General features: G+C 39.9%; 1 protein-coding gene across 2 annotated transcripts in view; it reads left to right on the top strand.

The window, feature by feature from the left end:
* fgd6 (FYVE, RhoGEF and PH domain containing 6) overlaps positions 1 to 20,958 on the top strand; it is a 141,228-nt gene extending 120,270 nt beyond the window's left edge. The window contains exons 18-22 of one of the 2 annotated variants that reach the window (XR_015761198.1): positions 3,624 to 3,754; positions 8,777 to 8,905; positions 10,330 to 10,481; positions 13,387 to 13,554; positions 18,717 to 20,958. Coding sequence is in view for 1 of the 2 variants with exons in the window: in XM_043713308.2 (XP_043569243.2) it covers positions 3,624 to 3,754; positions 8,777 to 8,905; positions 10,330 to 10,481; positions 18,717 to 18,753 (449 nt within the window). In the remaining variant the exon portion in view is untranslated. The remainder of the gene's footprint in view (positions 1 to 3,623; positions 3,755 to 8,776; positions 8,906 to 10,329; positions 10,482 to 13,386; positions 13,555 to 18,716) is intronic. The other variant, XM_043713308.2, reaches the window with a different exon arrangement.
* The last annotated feature ends 286 nt before the right edge of the window (positions 20,959 to 21,244 follow it).

The following is a 21,244-nucleotide window of genomic DNA, read 5'->3' as shown; positions in this document are numbered from 1 at the left end:
TTTTAATTTCAAAAGGGAAGAGAACATCAAAGCAACATTCTGGTATGTGTTTCAATTGGTATTCTTGGTATTTTAGCTGAGATAAATTTCTAGTCAACTATTTGACCATGGGAACGTTCCAATTGAACTCCACTCTATCTTCACCTACAAACTACATGCTCACAAAAATGTGTTTTCCAGTAGGAAAAGTGGAGGGTTTTTTTTAAAACAAGGAAGTCCTTTGTGTTTTTTTTTAACCGTCTCCTAGTCAACTGAGTTCAGCACAGAACCAGGAATCTGTGACATTCCTGGACTCATTGGCTCAGTACACTACCTGCCGACATGCTGTGATCAACCAATGACCTATTGAGAGAGCACAAATCACTTTCAAATAAAACCATTCTGAATAGGAATAGGCTATTCGTCTGCTCAAGTCTGGTCTGCTATTTAACAGGATCATGGCTATCCAACATTGCTAATATTCACTTTACTGCATTTCCCCCATAACCTTTGATTTCTCCTGCTGGTCAAGAATTTACCTAACTCAGTGTTAAATATGTACAAGGACTCTCCCTGCTGCTCATTGTGGCAAAGAAGTCCAAACACATTCAACCCCCAGTTCAGCCTTAAATTGGTGCCCCTTTATCTGAGACTATGCTCTCTAGTCCTAGACTCTCCCATGAGGGGAAACATCCTTTCAGAATTTAACCTGTCAAGCCCTTTAAGAATTCAGTATGTTTCAAGGAGATCATCTCTCATTCTTCTAAACTCCAATGAGTGGAGTCCCAACCTGTTTAGCTTTTGCTCATGAAACAATTCCTCCTTACCAGGGATCTGAATCAAGAGTGTGGTGCTGGGAAAGCACAGCAGGTCAGGCAGCATCCAAGGAGCAGAAGAATCGTGTTTCAGGCACGAGGTCTTAATCAGGAATGAGGCTTATGAGCCGGGGGGGAGGGGAGGTGGAGGGTGGAGAGATAAATAGGGTTGGGGGGGTGGGGCTGGGGGAAGGTAGTTGAGAGTGCGATAAATAAATAGAGGTGGGCGTAATGGTGAAAGTTCAGAGAGGAGGGTGGAGCAGATAGGTGATAAGGAAAATGGACAAGTCACTGGTGGAGGAAACTGGTGAAATCCACATTGATGCTGTGTGATTGGAAGGTCCCAAGGCAGAAGATGAGGCATTCTTCCTCCAGGTTGGGTGGTTAGGGTGTGGTGATGGAGAAGGCCCAGGACCTGCATATCCTTGATGGAGTGGGAGGGGGGGATGAAGTGTTCGGCCATGGAGCGGTGGGGGTGTCCAAGATATGTTCTCTGAGGCATTCTGCAAGTAGGCATCCTGTCTCCCCAATGTAGAGAAGACCCCATTGGGAGCAATGGATACAGTAAGTGACGTGTGGAAGTGCAGGTAAAACTCTGGATGTGGAAGGCTCCTTCGGGGCCGTGGAAGGAGGGGAGAGGGGTGGTGTGGGCTCAGGTTTTGCAGTTCCTATGGTGGCAGGGGAAGGCGCCAGGAGGGGCGGTGGGTTGATGTGGGGCGTGGACCTCACAAGAGAGTCACGGAGGGAATGGTCTTTACGGAAAGCAGACGGGGTGGCAGGGAAATATATCTCTGGTGGTGGGGTCTGTTTGTAGATGGAGGAAATGGTGGAGGATGATGCAATGTATAACAGAGGTTGGTGGGGTGGAAGGCGAGGACTAGGGGGGTTCCTCCGCCCTCAAACCACACCCCTCCAACTGCACAAAGGCAGAACCCCGCAATCCTCACCTTACATCTCACCAACCTCCGTATGCATCGCATCAACCTCCGCTGTTTCTGCCAACTACAAACAGACCCCACCACCAGAGATATATTTCCCTCCCAACCCCTATCCACTTTCTGTAAAGACCATTCCCTCCATGCCCCTGTTGTCAGGTCCACGCCTCCCACCAACCAAGCCTCCCCTCCCGGCACCTTCCCTTGCCACTGCAGGAATTGCAAAACCTGCGCCCACACCTTCCCCTCCATCTCCGTCCAAGGCCCTGAAGGAGTCTTCCACATCCATGAGAGTTTTATCTGCACTCCCACACATGTCATTTACCGAATCTGTTGCTCACGATATGGTGTCCTCTACATTGGGGAGACAGGACGCCTACTTGCAGAGCTCTTCAGAGAACACGTCCAGGACACCTGCACCAACCCCACCGTCCTGTGGCCGAACACTTCAACTCCCCCTCCCACTCTGCCAAGGTCATGCAGGTCCTGGGCCTCTATCACCACTCCCTTACCACCTGATGCCTGGAGGAGGAACACCTCATCTTCACTTTGGGACCTCCAACCATATAGCATCAATGTGGACTTCACCAGTTTCCTCATTTCCCCTCCCCTCACCTTATCCCAGTTCCAACCTTCCAACTTGGCACCGCCTCAAGACCTGTCCTACCCGACCACTTCCGTCCCACCTATCCGCTCCACCCTCCTCTCCGACCTATCACTGTTACTCCCACCTCCATCTACCTATTGCACTCTCAGCTACCTTCCCCCCCAGCCCCACCCCCTCCCATTTATCTCTCCACCCCTTCGGCTCACAAGCCTAATTCCTGATGAAGGGCTTACGCCTGCAATGTCGGTTCTCCTGCTCCTCGGAGGCTACATGACCTATGCTTTTCTAGCACCAGGTTCTCGACTCTGATCTCCAGTATCTGCAGTCCTCACTTTCTCCTAGTTGATTTTAACCTGACCAGGGATCTTCCTTACCAGAAACTTTCTCTGGACTGCCTCAATGAAATGATATAGGACAAAATCTTCTCTCAGTACGAAAGATGTGGTCTCACTAGCACCTTGTGCTGTTGCAGTAAGACTTCCCTACTCTTTTATAGTCCAATCCCTTTGAAATAAGGGCCAAGATTTCATTAGCATTCCTGACTTTCTGCTGCACCTGTGTGCTAACTTTATGTTTCGTGCACAAGTACTTCCACATCCTTTTTGTGTTGACAGCTTTGTAGTTTTTCTCTAAACTATTTTAAATAATGTGCTGTTCTTTTGTTCTCTCCAAAAATGAACAACTTCATATTTTCCCACATTATGGGTCACTAACCTGAAAAGGAACCTCTATCCCCACTCGCCGTTTCCTGCTCACTAGCCAATTCTCTATCTACATTAATGTACTATCTGCAACCTTTTGTGAGGGACCTTGAGAACACCTTCTGGAAATCCAAATACAATACATCTTCTGATTCCTTTCTATCCATTCTATTGAGATTCCCTCAAAAAACTAATAAATTAGTCAGACACAATTACCCTTTCATGAAGCCATGCTGATTCTGCTTAATTGGATTATAATTTTCAAAATGATCTGCTATTACTTTCTTAACTGATTCCCATTCTCTTCCAACAGTACACATTAGGTAAATTGGCCTACAGTTACCTGCTTTTTACCTCCCCCTCTTTTTGAATAGGGGTGTCATATTGGTAATTTTTCAATTTTCTGGAAATTCTCCAGAATCCAAATGATGATGCAGCTCTACCTTCTCCCATCCCTCCTCCAACTCCAAATACAACTGTAGAAACCAATTAGATACTGCAAGAGTTTAAATTGGTTTTTTTTTAAATCTTACATTGGATTTTAATATTAATTTTAACATAAACCTATTCACTTACTGTTAATTAGAAGTACAGTCACCTGATCCAAAGATGCTGTCTCCAACTCACAAATCGTCAAGTGCCCTTACCTCAGTTTTTCACAGCATTCAGCATTCTTCAGGACGGAAGCACAAGAAAATTCCAGCAGCACTGAAAGAAGTAAGTGGGGCAAACAGCTTTAACTGATATTCATCTGACTGTTCTAGTCACAACAAATAAAAGATACAACTTGAATATTAAATGCTCTTGTAGCCTTTGGTACTGTCTTGCCTATTAAGGAAGAGCTGCCAGAGGAAGTGGTGGTAGCTGGTACAATTATAACATTTAAAAGGCAGCTGGATGATTATATGAATCGGAAGGGTTTCACAGAATGTGGGCTAAGTGCTGGCAGATGGGACTAGATTAATTTAGGATGTCTGGTCAGCATGGACAAATTGTCCTGAAGGGTCCATTTCTGTGCTGTACATCTCTATGACTCTAAGAAAGTGACTTTCCATAGTTGCACGCTCATGATATGTATACTTAGGTATATGGAGGGGGTATTAATTTGCTGTTAAGGGTTTTACTAACTTCAGAAAAACTTACAGACAGTTGGCTGTTTTCAATTGGTAGAATACCGAAAAAATGACAGACTATCATTTATCCAAAGTGCTTATGCTTTCCACCAATACCCGATGTATTGACAAGAAATGAACTCATTGATGATTATGCATAAATGATTATAGGTTGAAAATGTTGTACCACATTTCTACTACCAATAGCAAGAACATGTTGACTTTGGAACACTACATTATTGCTTTCATGCACTCTACCCTCCAAAGACCGCATGGTCTTTATAAATAAATTGTTGGGATATTGTAATGAAAATTGAAATCTACTTTTCTCATGGATTTCAAGCTCTTCTGGACTCAGTGCTAGGTTTTATTGCAATTCTTAAAATCTGTTTATTAATTGTCAAATGGTATTTGCATCTTTTTCACCTCCTGGAACTACCCTTTTGATGCCACTAGTGACGTGCTCTTGGTGGATGTACAAATCTAAGTATTTCTTCTTGTATTTCACTGAAAGCAAGGTCAAACTGCTACTTTGTTTCCCGAAAATTAGGGCACCAAAGCAGCAACATGTTACCCCACCCGATTTGATTTTTGGATTTGAGTGAGGAACAGATGAAGTCCAAAAATGCAGTTACTATTTTGTTTAAGTTGGTATTATGTTTAACTTCTCTTTTATTGTGTCCCTGATATTTGTCTTTAAAACAAATCAACTACTATAACAGAAACTATTTATTTAGCATTTTTTTGAGTAGAAAGAAATTGCTATTGTAGACAACTTACATTTATATTGTGCCTTTTAAGATAACAAAACTCCTGAGGCCACAGGCATGTAAAGGAGCAATCTTAACATAAACGGCATAAAGCATTGAGAAAAAGTGGCAAAAATTGAGGAAAAATAGTGTAGAGGCAGAAAGATTTATGGGGATTTTCCAGAGCTTAGGATCTCGTCACTTACTGATGGTGAAGCAAGTAAAATTGGAGATGCTGAAAAGGGTACAATTAGATGAACATCAATACCTCAGAATTATTGAACTAGAAGAAGGGTAGAAAGGCTATAAGGGACTTGAAGAAGTTGAAAGATGAGAAGTTTTAAAATGGATACTTGCTTTACTTGGAGTCAGTGAGCATGGGCAGCATCATGTTGAATGACTTTCAGTTGCAGGGTACAAGGTGAAAGTCAGCCAGGATGATTGTGTCTAATCTCAGGAATATACTGCAGTAGTCTAGTTAGAAGTATCAAAAGAATAGATGAGGGTTTCAGCAGAAGGTGAGCTGAGTAAGGCAGATTCAAATAATGTTCTGAAGATGGAAAGGGGCAATCTTCATGATGGCCCTGGATGACTAAAGTGATAGATGGCAAGATAAAACAGAAAAGAAGTGTGTGACAGATGTCCGATATAAAGAGAATCCAAAAGTCTTGTAAAAACACATAGGAATGTCGCAAGAAGAGGCAATTAAAAACAAAAAATGGGATTTATGCACGAAGACGAAGAGCATAGCTGAGGTAGAACATCGAACATAAAACAGTACAGAACAGTACAGGCCCTTTGGTCCACGATGTTGTGGCGAGCATTTATCTTAATCTAAGATCAACCTAACCTACACACCCCTCAATTTACTGTCATCCATGTCCTTGTCCAGCAGTTATTTAAATGTCCCTAATACCTCTGACTCTACTATCACTACTGTCAGTGCACTCCACACATCCACCATTCATTGCATAAAGAATCTACCTCTGACATCTCCACTATACCTTCCTCCAATCACCTTTAAATTATGACTATATGACTTCTTTGCAACTATCTTTACTAAGAAAGTGCTACAAAGGTGACTATTGTATCCAGTTCTGACCACTACAGTTTAGAAACAGTATGAAGACTTTAGAAATGGCACAGGAAAGATTCATCCAAATAGTTCCAGGGTGAAAGACCGGTTTGAGGATATACTGGAAAAGCTGGAGCTGCTATCTTTTACTGGAGAAGGTTGAAAGGAGATTTGACAGATGAAAACATGATGAGTCTAGACGGAGTAGATAGAGAGAAATCAAAGAATGAACAGAGCACTATGAAAACATTTTTGTGTGTGAATGTCTGTGATCTCAAATTCACTGCCTATGTGCTTTGTGGAGGCAGTTTCAAATATAGCTTTAAAAAGGAACTTGAAAATTTGAAAACATTAATAATTTTGGGTTACAGGAAAAAGGGGAGTGTGACCTCTGAATTGCTGTTTGAGCAAGCCAATGCAAATGACCTCTTTCTGTGCTGTAACTATTCAGAAGCCAGGCAGTAGAATTTGTGCCAGGCACCAAGGATAATGACTTCAGTCTTTCCAGTATTTAATTAGAGGAAATTTCTGCTCATCTATTGTCTGTGTCAGATATGCTGTCAGGCAATTTAATAAGTATGGAGTAGTTGAGAAAGGTGCTAGTGGATTTGACCGGGATGCTATCAGCATGCGTGTTTAAAACTAGTACTGGTTTTGATGACATCGCATTGGAAGCAGTACATGTAGCACAACTCCATAAACAGGAATTAATTTAACTACTGATGATAGCCATCAGCATTGATGAATGAGGAATGCCATGTTACATTTCTTCCAATAGTGCCATAATATCCTTAACCTTCACATGATTCATGTAAATGTCCATTCTGAGAGTGCAGCAAGATGTCAGTGCTGTTTGGGTATTTAATTTTAGATTGTCTACAAGTTCTAGGTCTGACCTTAAAGTCTATAAACCTTCTGATCCAAAGGCAAAATTGAGGTCAATAGAGTGGAACTTAGGTGTATTGTCTCTTCACTATTCTGCAGTTATGCTGATTTTCCATCCCTCCCTGCATGCCACTGTCAAAAAATGGTTTGTTATCCCAAGTTAACTTTGAAAGTATTAATCTTCATGGAAATGGTGGAAGAATAAACAAGTGCTTTTTTTTTTTTTGGCCTGATCTAACAGTTAGCATGTCACAGAGATCAGTGCTGGAGCTTTGACTCTTTACGATTTATATAAATGATTTGAATTAAGGAATTGAAGGTAGGCAGGTAGGATAATGTGTTGTGAAGAGGACATTAAGAGGCGACAAAAAGATATGGTTTGTGAATAGGCAAAGATTTGGCAAATGGTGTGTAATGAAAAAGTGAAACTAACTATTTTGGCAAGAAGAAAAAAAACAGATGAGAGATTGCAAATTTCTGAGATGTAGAGGATCTGGGTATTCTAATGCATTATTCACAAAAGATTAGCTAAAAGAATTTGTTTGTTTTGTTTAGGGTAAGGAGCAAATTAAGAATAAAAGTAGGGAGGTTATGCTTCACTTATACAGGGCATTGGTGAGACCACATCTGGACTACTGAGCACAGTATTGGTCTCCTTTTTATTTAAAAAAGGAAAAAATGTGTTGAAAACAGTTTAGAGGTTTTCTAAGCAAATACCTAGAATTGGTGAGGAGTGTCTTATGCCAAAAGATTGGACAGGCCAAGCTTGTATCCACTAGCATTTAGAACATTTGAGAGATAACTATATTGAAACCTGTAAGATCTTTAGGGTTGTAGATGATGTCAGATCTGCTGAGTTTCTCCAGCAACTTCTGTTTTTGTTTAAGATTTTGAGGCATCTTAACAAGATGGATTTGGAAAAGAAGTCTCCTCTTCAGGGAGAATCAAGAACCAAGGATCACTGTTTAAAAGTAAAGGGTCATTCATTTAAAACAGATGAAAAATGATTGCTGTCAAGAGGATCATGAGTCTTTGAAACCCTCTTCCCGAAAAGATGATGGAGGCAAATTCTTTGAACATTTTTAAGTCAGAGGTGTATAGATTTTTGGTAAACAAGTAGATGAAACATTTTCAGGGATAGGCAGGAATGTGTAGTTGAGGTTACAGTTAGAACAGCAGGCTTTAGGAAACAAATGACTGACTCCTACTCCATCTTGTATGTTTAAGGCAACTTACTCTGTTGGGTGAAAATTTTGCAGAGAAGTATTCAATTGAAGTTAACCATAGCTCTGTTTTTCAGCGACAGAATCAATTCCTGAATTTCATTTCTCTGCATGTTGTTTAGGAAGCTGCCTTTATTGCAGTTCCCTAACTATAGGGCTTTATCTACAGGTGACAGAGGAACTCTTCCTTGACCTTTCCATCATTGAACTACTTACAATCAACTTTGTTACAAGTTGCAGGATTATTCTAACTAGTCGAGAATTATGAATTTTGCTGCTATTAATAGTTTGCAGTCAGGAGTGGAGAAAGTGAAATTGAACAAAGTGAGAAGTACACGGCACGTCCCACAGCATCTTTGCTAGAACTAGAAATAGAAAGATCAGTAAACCTGTCAACAAACCAGAAATGATCAAAGTAAGAGAGAGCTGAAAATGTGATGCTGGAGAAGCGCAGCAGGTCAGGCAGCATCCAGGGAACAGGAGAATCGACATTTCGGGCATAAGCCCTCCTTCAGTTTCAAGCCGATTTTCCTGTTCCTTGGATGCTGCCTGACCTGCTGCGCTTCTCCAGCAACACATTTTCAGCTCTGATCTCCAGCATCTGCAGACCTCACTTTCTCCTCAAAGTAAGAGAGACACAGGGAGTTATCCAAAACTTTACTTTAAAGTATATAGTACTCCACTGTTTATTTCAGGTATCTGCTAATACAGGAGCATCATCGATGAGTGGCTACCTTTATAGGTCAAAAGGTATTAAGAAACCATGGAAACGACTCTGGTTTGTCATTCAGGACAAGGTGTTATATACTTATGCTGCCAGTGAGGTAAGAGCCTGTCCAATTATTATACAGATAAATATTTGTCAATTAAATGTCTATGACTGTACCACAGCTAACTGATGAGAAGTAAAAAATGTTTAGAGTGCAATGGGTGATATTATTAGTTTCCACATTAACACAACACCATTTCATACTAAGATATTATTTTATACCCTGTTTCTTTCTATGTTTAAGTTGTCATGATTATTTTACAAAACTCAACATGTTTTTTTTAGGACCTAATAGGCTATTTATGCCAGTTTATTACAATATTCATTGTATTGTGTCTATCAACCTCTACAGTTGTGTTGGGAACAATCTTAGCCTGTTTTTCCCTTCCCCTCAAATATTTCTCACTGGAAAGACAAGTGTTTAATTCACTTATCTGTGACATTTGAAATGCACTAAAACTATGGGAAACACAATAGCTACTGCAGTTTTAAGTATCCAACTTTGTGGTTCCTGATCCCTGCCATTGTAGCCTTTAAAGTACAGGCCATACAGTTATCCTTTATATTCAGATTGTTTTATTGCTTATTTTCCTTAATGAATTTTATGGATATGGAGCTTTAGAAAGAGGCATTGATTTATTAGTGAATAATTTGAAATTGTTTATTGGTTTTAACAGCCTGTAATATGAAAATTACTGGATGGATTTGAATGGAGACTTGGGAGCTTTGTAAACTGTTGAGAAGAACTCCAAAATGAACTTACATAAGACACTTGTTTGACCTCAGTTGAAGCATTGTATACATTTCTGCGCACCACATTATCGGAACAATATGAATACATTGAAGAATGTAGAAGTGATGTTCAGAAATGATTCCAAAGAAGAGAAATTTCAGTTATGAGGATAGATTTAAAAAGTCAGGACTTTTCTTCTTGGAAAGAAAAGGCTGAGGAGATCTGATAGGAATATTCAAAACCTTGATACAGTAGATAGTGAGAAACTGTTCCTGTTTGCAAAAAAAAGAATGAGAGCATAGATTTGAAGTGATTTGTGAAAGAAGCAAGGGTGATATGAGAAAAAAGCATTCCACACAGCAAGCGGTTAGGTTATAGAATGCATTGACTAGAAATGTGATGGAGGCATTTTCAATTGAGACATTCAAGAGGGCATTAGATTATTTGAATAAAAATAATGTAAAAGGTTCTGGGGAAAAGGCAGGAGATTGGCAGTTGGTACTATTGCTCATTTGAAGAATTGATACAGGTTTGATGGGCTGAATGGCCTCCTGCACAATAAGATTTCTGTGACTAAATGTTCTTTGTAGCCCCTGTCACTGTGAGCAAGGACCAATACGGCCCACAAAGCCAAAACTTTAAATAAATTGCATTAAGTAATCTCGTGATATAATTTTATTTAATATGCCTTACCTATTTGAAGCTTCTCTCAAAATTATCTCCAATGTCTATTTTTTTAAAAACAGGATGTGGCTGCATTAGAGAGTCAACCATTGCTGGGCTTCACAGTTTCTGAAGTCCAGGATGATCTCTCAGAACCCAAAGTGATTTTCCAGATGCTTCATAAGAGTACACTGTTTTATGTATTTAAAGCAGATGATCATCATACAGCCCAAAGGTGAGTAAAACAAGTCATTGGACATCAGCAAAGGCAAAAGCTGTAAATGCTAGAAGTTACTGAAAATACTCAGCAAGTAAGGCAGCATCTATGGAGAGAGAAAGTGAGTTAACATTTCAGATCAGTGACTTGTCATCAGTACTGGTAAATGTTCCACAAAACAATTTCTCCTTTTCACATTCTCCAAATAGTATTCTGATGAAAACCTCCTTTGCCTTCCTTTTCCTGGAGTTTGTGAGACATTTTCCCTCTTTCATCTCTTTTTTTTGTTTCTGGTTCATTGGCGGTATTGGTTTTGCTTCTAGATTTTTGTTCCAGGCTGCCAAATTTCATCGACTTTGTTTCATTTTCCACCTCACTTTTACCTTCATATGGTCCATCTCTGCATTTCTATTCCCTCCTGCTAATTATCTATCTTTACCGAGGGATGGGCTGTTAACAACTATCTACAATAATCTCATGGATTCCTGCAGATAACATTCTCTCAGCTTCTTCCCACCCTGATTCCTGATAAGAACATGTTCCTTTCTTGCAGTTTTACTGTCTCAATTTCACCTCTTCTATAAATGTTACATACCAGGTTGTTTTGTGGGATTTGGTCATTGCTCGGAATTCTTTTAGCATGAGAGGATTAGCAAACTAGCAAAAAAAAAGTTGAGAAAAGTCAGTAATTTTCAACTGTAACTAGTGGGATGCCATAAGGATTGGTGCTGGGGTCTCAACTATTTACAATCTACATTAATTACCTTGATAAAGGATCCACATGTGCTGTAGTGCAGTTTATTGACAACATCCCAGCAGTAGGAAAGTAAATTACTTCAAGGACAAAAGGAAGAAAAGGCATTGGAACACCACCATTTGCAAGTTACCCTCCAAGCCACACATCATCTTGACTTGATACTATATTGCTACGTTCTTTCACTGTTGCTGGGCAAAATCCTAGAACTCCCTTCAAGTAGTACTGTGGGTGTATCTACACCAGATAGAGTGCAGTGGTTCAAGACATTGTCTCATGACTCCTTTCTCAAGGGTACTGAGAGATAGGCAAGAAATGCTGGCTTAGACAGCAATGCACAAATCCAATAAAAGGTTAAAAGTTATCCCACTTTAGATTCAACTGCCAAATGTTTGCTAATTCAATCTGTCCATATCCCTTATGAAAGATGATGCGTGGCTTGGAGGGTAACTTGCAAAAGGTGGTGTTCCAATGCCTTTTATTCCTTTTGTCCTTGAAGTTAGAAGTATTAGGTTTGGAACATGCTGTCAAAAGAAGCATTGCAAGTTACTGCAGTGCATCTTGTAGATGGGTATGTTGGTGTGAAGGATATGAATGTTTGGTGGACAGGGTGTTGAACTAACAAACTACTTTGCCCTAAATGTTGAGCTTCTTGAGTGTTGTTGGAGTTGTACTCATTCAGGCAAGGTAATAGTATTCTATCAGACTTCTAATTTGTGACTTGTAGATAATGGGTAGGCTCTGGAAAGCAAGAGATGAGTTATTCTCCACAGAATTCCCAATCTCTCTCCTCATATCCACAGCATCTATATTGTTGCCCAATTTCCATTATTGATCAGTAGTAATTCCTAGGATGTTGATCATGTGAATTCAGTGATGGTGTTGTTCGTTATCATGAGGAAATTATTACATTTTCCCTTGTTGGAGCTGGTCATTTCCTTGTACTTGTATTGCACTAGGTTTACTTGTCATCTATAAGCCAAACTTCCTCATAGCTCATTGTCCCGAGGCTTTGAGTTGTCTGCAAGCTTTGAGATATTACATTTTGTCCCCTCATCTAAATCATTAATATAGTTGGGATCCCTGTGGTACCCCACTAGTCACTGTCTGCCACTAAGAAAAAGATACATTTATTTTTGCTCTTTGTTTTCTGTCTGCCAACCCATTCTCTATATATGGCAGGGTTATATTAGTTACCTTCCAATCCATAGAATTATTCCAGAATCTATAGAATCTTGAAAGATGACCTCAAATGGTCCTTTCTTTGTTTCCCCATTATAAGTTCCTCTTTTTTTTCTTAATTTGTGGGACTTGGGCATCGCTGGCTGGCCAGCATTGATAGTCTATCCCTGTTTGCCCTTAAGAAGGTGGTGGTGAGCTGCCTTCTTGAACTGCTGCAGTCGATCTGCTGTGGTTTGACCCACAATGTCGGTAAGGACGGAATTCCAGGATTTTGACCCAACGACTGTGAAGGAACGGCAGTATATTTCCAAGTCAGAGTGGTGAGTGGCTTGGAGGGGAACTTGCAGGAGGTGGTGTTCCCAAGTACCTGCTGCCCTTGTCCTTTCTAGATGGAAGTGGTTGTAGGTTTGGAACATGCTATCAAAGGATCTTTGGTGAATTTCTGCAGTGCATCCTGTAGACAGTACACACTGCTTTTACTGAGTGCTGGTGGCGGACGGATTGAATGCTTGTAGATGTGCCAATCAAGCGGGTTGCTTTGTCCTGGCTGGTATCAAGCTTTTTGAGTGTTGTTGGAACTGCATTCATCCAGGCAAATGGGGAGTATTCCATCACACTCCTGACTTGTGCCTTGTCAATGGTGGATAGATGTTTGGACACAGACGGTGAGTTGCTTGCCACAGCATCCCTAGTCTCTGACTTGCTCTTGTAGCCACTGTATTTATGTGGTGAGTCCAGTTGAGTTTCTGGTCAATGGTAACCCCAAGGATGTTGACAGTGAGGGATTTGGTGATGATAATACCGTTGAATGTCAAGTGGTGGTTAGAGTGTCACTTACTGGTGATGGTCATTGTCTGGTACAGAGGAACCTCAAATATCTGAATATCAATTATTCAAATATCGGATTATCTGAAGGGATCTCAAGGTCCCAATAGAAACAATACGTCAAAGAACTATTTCAACCCTGACCGCGGCTTTTGTTTACAGGTACAGTTATTAAAAACGAACTCTGCTCACTGAAATGCTACCAAGAACAGTCCTGGACAGTCCTGGGACCATCTCCAAATGACTCATCTCCCGCCCTCTCACTCTGCCCCCTCTATGGATACAGGACCAACCTGTCCTTGTGAGACAGTCTATCCATCCCAGAAAGCAGTTGAGTTAACCTTCTTTGATCTGCTTCTATTTAAATTATTATTTGTTCGTAAGTAAGGAGATCAAAACTACACAGTACTCCAGACATAGTGTCACCAGTGCCCTGTGCAGCTGCACTAATATTTCACTACTTTATACTTTTATTCCATTTGCTTTCCAAATCACTTGCTGCGTCTTCATACCAGATTTTTGTGATTCATGTACCAGAATCTCCACATACCTCTGTATCATAGTGTTCTGCCGTTAAATAATATATTGGTTTTCTCTTTTTACTGTTCGTTCATACCTGGCATATAGGAAGATGGTTGTGGTTGTTGGAGGTCAGTCATTTCCAGGCCGGGACATCTCAGCAGAAGTTCCTCAGGGTAATGCCCTGGGCCCAACCATCTTCAGCTGCTTCATCATTGACCTTCTCTCTATTATAAGATCATAAGTATGAATGTGCAGTCATTGGTGAACAATGTTCAGCACCATTCACAACACCTTAGATACCGAAGTAGTCCAAGTTCAAATGCAACAAGATCTGGACAATATCCAGGCTTGAGCTGACAAATGGCAAGTAACATTTGCGCCACACACATGCTAGGCAATGACCGTCTCCAATTAGAGACAAGCTAACCACATCCCCATGACATTCAATGGTGTTACCATCACTGAATTCCCCACTGGGGGTTACCATTGACCAAAAACACAACTGGACTCAATACATAGTGGCTACAAGAGGAGGTCAGAGGCTAGGAATATTGTGGCAAGTAACTGATCCTCTGACTCTTCAAAGCCTGTCCGCCATCCACAAGGCACAAGCCAGGAGTGTGATGGAATACACCCCACTTGCCCGAATAGGTGCAGCTTCAACAACACTCAAGAAGCCTGACACCATCCAGGACAAAGCAACCCAAATGAATGGCACCACATCCACAAGCATCCACTCCATCCATTACCGACATTGAGTAGCAGCAGTGTATACTATCTACAAGATGCACTGCAGAAATTCGTCAAAGTTTCTTACACAGCTCCTTCCATCTGGAAGAACAAGGGCAGCAGGCACATGGAAACACCACCACCTGCAAGTTTCCCTTCAAGTCACTTATCTATCTGACTTGGAAACATATCATCATTCCTTTACTGTCGCTGGGCTAAAACCATGGAATTCGCCCCCTAGCAACATTGTGGGTCGACCTAAAGTACATGGACTGCAGCAGTTGAAGAGGCAGCTCACCACCTTCTCAAGGGCAACTGGAAATGGACAATAAATGCTGTCTAGCCAGTTACACCCACATCCCATGAGTGAATACATTTTTTAAAAGTAACCAAGCATATATTTTACAATATTCTGCATGATGGTTAATGTTTGGCTGATCTATTAGTCGATCTGTTTTCCCTTTGTGACCTCTTGATAATTCACTTTTCTGCCTATCTTTGTGCAGTGCCTTCATCCAAGTCATTGATATAGATTGCAAATTTTTGAGACTCCAGCATTGATCCCTGGCCCACTCTCAATAGCTAGCCAACTCCACTTATCCCTCATTCTCTGCCTTCTGTTAGTGAACCCATCCTCTATCACTGCTCATATTGTTACCCCTTTATGACAATATTATGGCTTTAAGAAGTGTATTTTATCCTGGATTTTTGTCATGAAGAAAGTTTGAGAGAGAGGTCTACTCAGAACCACTAGGGTAAACCATTTTTTTTAAAAGTTGGAACAATAGAAGCAACCTGAAAGGGTGGGGTCAAGCTCCCACAGAACCAGGATTTTTAGTTTCAATTTTTCAGTAGCAGCTGCTGGGGTCTTGAGGCTGGATGTGGAAGCTGTTTTTCCTCTGTCAGTTACAGCTAAAAGCTGGGGGTTCTCCTGCTAGAAATGCATGTGAGACAAAATCTATTATACTGAATTTGCCTTTTGCCAAGGGTATGTTTGTGGGATGTTATTGTATTGGAATAGTTACTGTTTAGTAGCTAAATAATCTATTTCTCTGTTAAGTTTTCCAATGGAGTTAATGATTCCAATTCTTCTTTTAGTATTTTAACTATAGTATATGAATAAAGTGTTTTTGCTTCAAATCTGGTAGTTTGATCAATCATATTGCATCTAGAACTCAACACCTGGCACTTGCCTACAAAATAAGAAAAAGTTAGGGTCTAGGCGTTTGATAAGGTTCCCCATGGTAGGCTACTTCAAAAAATACGGAGGTATGGCATTGAGGGTGAGTTGGAGGTTTGGATTAGGAATTGGCTGGCTGGAAAAAGACAGAGGGTAGTAGTTGATGGTAAAGGTTCATTTTGGAGTGCCGTTACTAGCGGTGTTCCGCAAGGATCTGTTTTGGGACCATTGCTGTTTGTCATTTTTATAAATGACCTGGAGGAGGGGCTAAAAGGTTGGGTGAGCAAGTTTGCGGATGATACGAAAGTCGGAGGAGTTGTTGACAGTGAGGAAGGATGTGGCAGGTTACAGCGGGATATAGATAAGCTGCAGAACTGGGCAGAAAGGTGGCAAATGAAGTTCAATGTCGCTCAGTGTGAGGTGATTCACTTTGGTAAGAGTAACAGAAAGATGGGGTACTGGGCTAATGGTCCGATACTTGGTACTGTGGATGAGCAGAGGGATCTTGGTGTCCATGTACACAGATCTTTGAAAGTTGCCACCCAGGTAAATAGTGCGGTGAAGAAGGCATATGGCGTACTGGCTTTTATTGGTAGAGGAATTGAGTTCCGGAGTCCTGAGATCATGTTGCAGTTGTATAAGACTCTGGTGCGGCCGCATCTGGAGTATTGTGTGCAGTTTTGGTCGCCATACTATAGGAAGGATGTGGAGGCACTGGAACGGGTGCAGAGGAGGTTTACCAGGATGTTGCCTGGTATGGTAGGAAGATCGTATGAGGAAAGGCTGGGGTTGTTTTCATTGGAGAAAAGAAGGTTTAGGGGTGACTTGATAGAGGTGTACAAGATGATTAGGGGTTTAGATAGGGTTGACCATGAGAACCTTTTTCCACGTATGGAGTCAGCTATTACGAGGAGGCATAGCTTTAAATTAAGGGGTGGTAGGTATAGGACAGATGTTAGGGGTAGGTTCTTTACTCAGCGAGTCGAGAGTTCATGGAATGCCCTGCCAGTAGCAGTGGTGGACTCTCCCTCTTTATGGGCAGTTAAGCGGGCATTGGATAGGCATATGGAGGATAGTGGGCTAGTGGAGGTTAGGTGGGCTTGGATCGGCGCAACATCGAGGGCTAAAGGGCCTGTACTGCGCTGTATTCTTCTATGTAGGCTATCATAATATATTTTGGGGCTGGGGGGGTTTGGTCTGACCCATCTTACACCACAAGCCTTTATTTATTTTGTGTAGTAACCTTTTGTTGGGGCATCTTATCCAAGCATAGCACATTTCCAAGTTTCCTATTATATACTTTTCTTGTTACTTTCTCAAGGCACTTATAAGGAATTAGTCAAATGTGATTTCCTTTTCAAACATAAACCATTTGGCAAGTTTTGAGAAGATTTGTAGCTCAGGTTGAGGTTCTGGGTGTAGGTTTGCTCGCCGAGCTGGAAGGTTCATTTCCAGACGTTTCATTATCCTACTAGGTAACATCTTCAGTGGGCCTCGGGCGAAGTAAAAGTTCCTGCTTTCTGTTTATATGTTTGGGTTTCTTTGGGTTGATGATGTTATTTCCTGTGATGAATTAACTTCCTGTTCCTTTTCTCAGGGGATGGTAGATCTATTATGGACATCCATAAACCATGTTGTCTCTGCCTGGTTGTAATACAATTTTTAAAATGTTGTTAGCTTTTACCTCCATGTAGTTTTTCCATTTGACAGATGTTTCAGCTAACTAATCTTATGTTTACTGCTTCCTTTCTCCTTTCTTGAATGGAGGTGTTACAGTCGCAATTTTCCAAACTACTTTCCAATGTATCTGTATCTCGACAGCTACTTCATATCAGACTCTAGGATTCAGGTTGTCATATGCAGGGGGCTTATCAGCCTTTGTTTCTGATATTTTTTCCCATATAATTTGTGGTTGTTTAAGTTCCTTCCTCCCTATAACCTCTTGATTTTCAAGTATTCTTAAGATGCTTTTTGTGTCTTCTATAATGAAGACAGACAAAATGCCTAATCAGTGCTTCATCTTGTCCTTTGTTTCCATTATTAATTTCTTAGTCTGATCCTCTGTGGGACCAAAATTCACTGCTGCTGCTCCTCCTTTCCTTTTTATATACTTATAGAAACGCACCATTATTTTTAATAATTCTGTCAAGCTTTCTCTTCGACTCTAATGTCTTCCTGATTATTGTTAATTACGTTTTTGCTAGTTTCTAAGTTCTGTCCAATCTTCTGACCTACCAATAAACTTTGCAATATGTAATGCTTTAAATTTAATACTGTCCTCCACTCCTTATTTAGTCATAGTGCATAATTCTTTGGAGTCTTTCTTTGTCAATAGAACATATCTTGACTGAGAATTATGAAATATTCCCTTAAATGCCTAACACTGCTTCTCTACTGACCTATCCTTTAACCTGTTTTCCGAGTTCACTTCAGCCACGTTCTTGTGCCCTTATAGTTGCCTTTATTTAAGATTAAGACACTAGTCTTAAATCTACACTTCCCACTTTCAAACTCTGTATGAAATTCTGTCACGTTATGATCACTTGCTTAGAGGCTCAATTACTATGAGATCTCATTGCATACTGCAAGGTCCAAAGTTGCCTACTTCCTGATTGACTGTGTTTTACATTCTTACTTTCTCTTGGGGAAACAAAACTGTCACAAGTACACTCTATGAATTTATAAACCTTTCTTTGCCAATCTGATTATGAAGATTAAGATTGCCAGTTAGTATTACCATATCTTGAAAACCTGTAATACTCTACCCAATGGTGTAATTACGTAGTTACTGCCTATAAACCACACTCACAAGTCATTTGTTTGCTATTTCTTATCTCTACCCAAACTGACTGTATAATGTGATTTAGTGAACAATGGTCATCTCTTACTATTGGACTAATGCCATCCTTAATTAACCTAAAGAAACATGCTCCTTAGTTACCAAGCAGATGAAAATTTATTTATTTATGCATTTGTTTGAAACCGTAGGGCATTGCTTTGTACATAAAATTCTGAGAGACGTGACCTACAACAATTAACAAATGTTCCAATTTCTTAACAGGTGGGTAGAAGTTTTTCAAGAAGCTACTGTGTTATAATCCTCCTAAAACAGACACAACAGTAGGGAAGGACTTAAAGAAGCAAATCCCTGAAAAATATACTACACTGAGATGCTAAAGTATGGGGTTGATGTTTCAAAAAGATTGAATAAAAATATTCACCTACACACCTTAATCTCCTGTGACTAACAGTTTACCTTGAATATCAGATTGAACTGCAAAGATTCTGCACTAGCCACAAAAGCTGTCTGCGTGTGCTCTCAGATGTTGTCTGAAAAAGGCCCCGAAGAAGAAAAGTTGATCAAAGTCATTGACTAATTTAATTGCTTTGTGATGACAGTGAAAGCAAGAATTAATCAAGGTCTGTTCTTTCAGTCTGGCTATTTTCTCAAACAAAAAAATTCCAAGGTGATGAATTTCTGTGCTACATTTCTCAAGTGCGATTGTATGGTTTCATTGCAAAACTGTGAAAATCACATTATTATTATTGATGTAAAGGCCTACCTTGATCTCTCCAGTTTAATCACAGGTTATTGAACTGATATTTTTTATCTCTTGAAGATCTCCACATTCAGAAGTGATTTGTGAATACCTCTAATTTCCAGTGAGGTAAATTCAGTACCTGGTTTGACACTCTGCTTTGTAGACCACAAAGGTCAAGTTTGTGCAGATATAGTTGATTTTATCTGGAGTCAGAAATTGCCTGAATATCTATGCTATAGAGAAAGAAAGAAATAGATATGATTCTACTCATCACTGCCCGGTAACTGGAATAGAGAGTACCTATTTGGACACCAAATAAAGATATGGTAATGATTGTGAAGCCAGGCAGTTGGATAGAGACTAAATTCTTGAAACAACCGAATGATTCTCTGAAGGACTGCTAGGGCCCGTCTGAGCAGCTACGTCAAGTAAGAGCTGCTGCTTCGGAAAAGGGAAGAGAAAATTGGACAAACAGTTGCTATTTGGTTCATGACTTCTGAACTTTGAGATACAAAGTAATTTGGTAGCCTGACACTACTGTATATATAAACAAATTCAGCTGGGATATTTTTGGAAGTAAGTAGTCTTTGATGATTCCAATATTCTTGCCTGGTTTTCACTGCATTAATATCAATACTAGATAGTTTTCATGTTTTTCCAGGTTTATCAGAATGTGCATTTATATTTTTCAAAATGTTATGGTGGGAACAGGGCTGTTAAGTACTGCCCATTTTTCCAGTATATTTTAACTTTATTGTTTTTATTTAATGATTAGCTTTTGTAAAAAAAAAATTGAAGACAAGATAGTTCAGCAAGAATTTATACATGCAGGCATGAGCTAGATTTATGTATTTATTTAACTATTGTAATAAGCATCTATGGTTCTTCATGGAGCACAACAGACATCACGTAGAATTCAAAGTGCAAATTAATGTAAAAATATGCCTGTTCTTCCAGTACAAACTTTTTATAAGTGTGTAGAAAGTTGAATGTAAATTAGCATTTGGGATAAATATGGCCTGGTGAATCTAAATTTTTCACACCATGTAGGGTTTCTCTCAATTGATGAGGGAAACATTTTCCTATTTTAAAAAAACTCTGCAAAATGCTGAAGCTGTATATTCATTGGTAACCAGACATATCTTTCAAAAGGCCAGATATAAAATTGCTTACTTCCAATTTCACCAGCAAGGCTGCAATTTGCCTGAATCACTTTGGATTTTCATTCTGAAAGATTCAGAATTCTACTTGAGACTTGAGTCAGTATGAAGGCTGCTGCTTTGATGGAGATGCCTGCTTTTTGTTGAGACATTAAATTGAAGCTCCTGACTGTTTAGGTGGATTAAAAGTAAATTTTGTAGCATTGCTTTGAAGAAGATCTGGCAAATGCTGGTCCATCAGACACCAACACTAAATGATAAATTATTTGGCCATTCATCTCTCTAAGGGTCAGTGAAACTATTTGTGTGAATTGTATTTGTGTATATTAAGATCTTTATCTGTTACTGAGGGTATGATTAAGCACAATTTAAAGTCAAACTCTTTAAAAGCAATTTCTGGATATTGACCTTGACTAGAAGTGCATTGATTGATTGTTTTGTGTGAAGAATCTGCTGATACCAGTTATAAATTTGCCTTTTACTAGTTTGCATCAATGTCCACTACAGTTTAAATCTACCTTTTCTACAAGTTTGTTTTTGATTTGTCTCTGTGAAGTGCCTTAGGACATTTTTCTACATTAAAGGTGCTATATAAATGCAAGTGTTATTTACTGTCTTAAATAGCTCTGTAAAGCCACATTCTCAGTCAGCTCCTTTCAAAGTGGAACATGAGATTTCACCAGTATTCCAGGAATCTTTTTTTGAAATTGCCTCCATTCTTTGTGTTTCTGGCCAATATTGTCAGGACTGACCACAGTCTATTAAACATTTTTCAGTCTTCTATATAAAAGTTTTCTCTATACAATTCCATATTGTTTAATAATTTCACACAATATTACAGTACAGAAGGAATCTATTTAGCTTATTTGCATCTCAATGATGCTGAT

Source organism: Chiloscyllium plagiosum, unplaced genomic scaffold, assembly GCF_037043375.1.
Source record: "Chiloscyllium plagiosum isolate Xiang-an unplaced genomic scaffold, Cpla_swu_hap1 HiC_scaffold_23, whole genome shotgun sequence".
Classification (NCBI taxonomy): Eukaryota; Metazoa; Chordata; class Chondrichthyes; order Orectolobiformes; family Hemiscylliidae; genus Chiloscyllium; species Chiloscyllium plagiosum.
The sequence above is the reverse complement of the archived record's forward strand: the minus strand, read 5'-3'. Positions and strand labels throughout refer to the sequence as shown.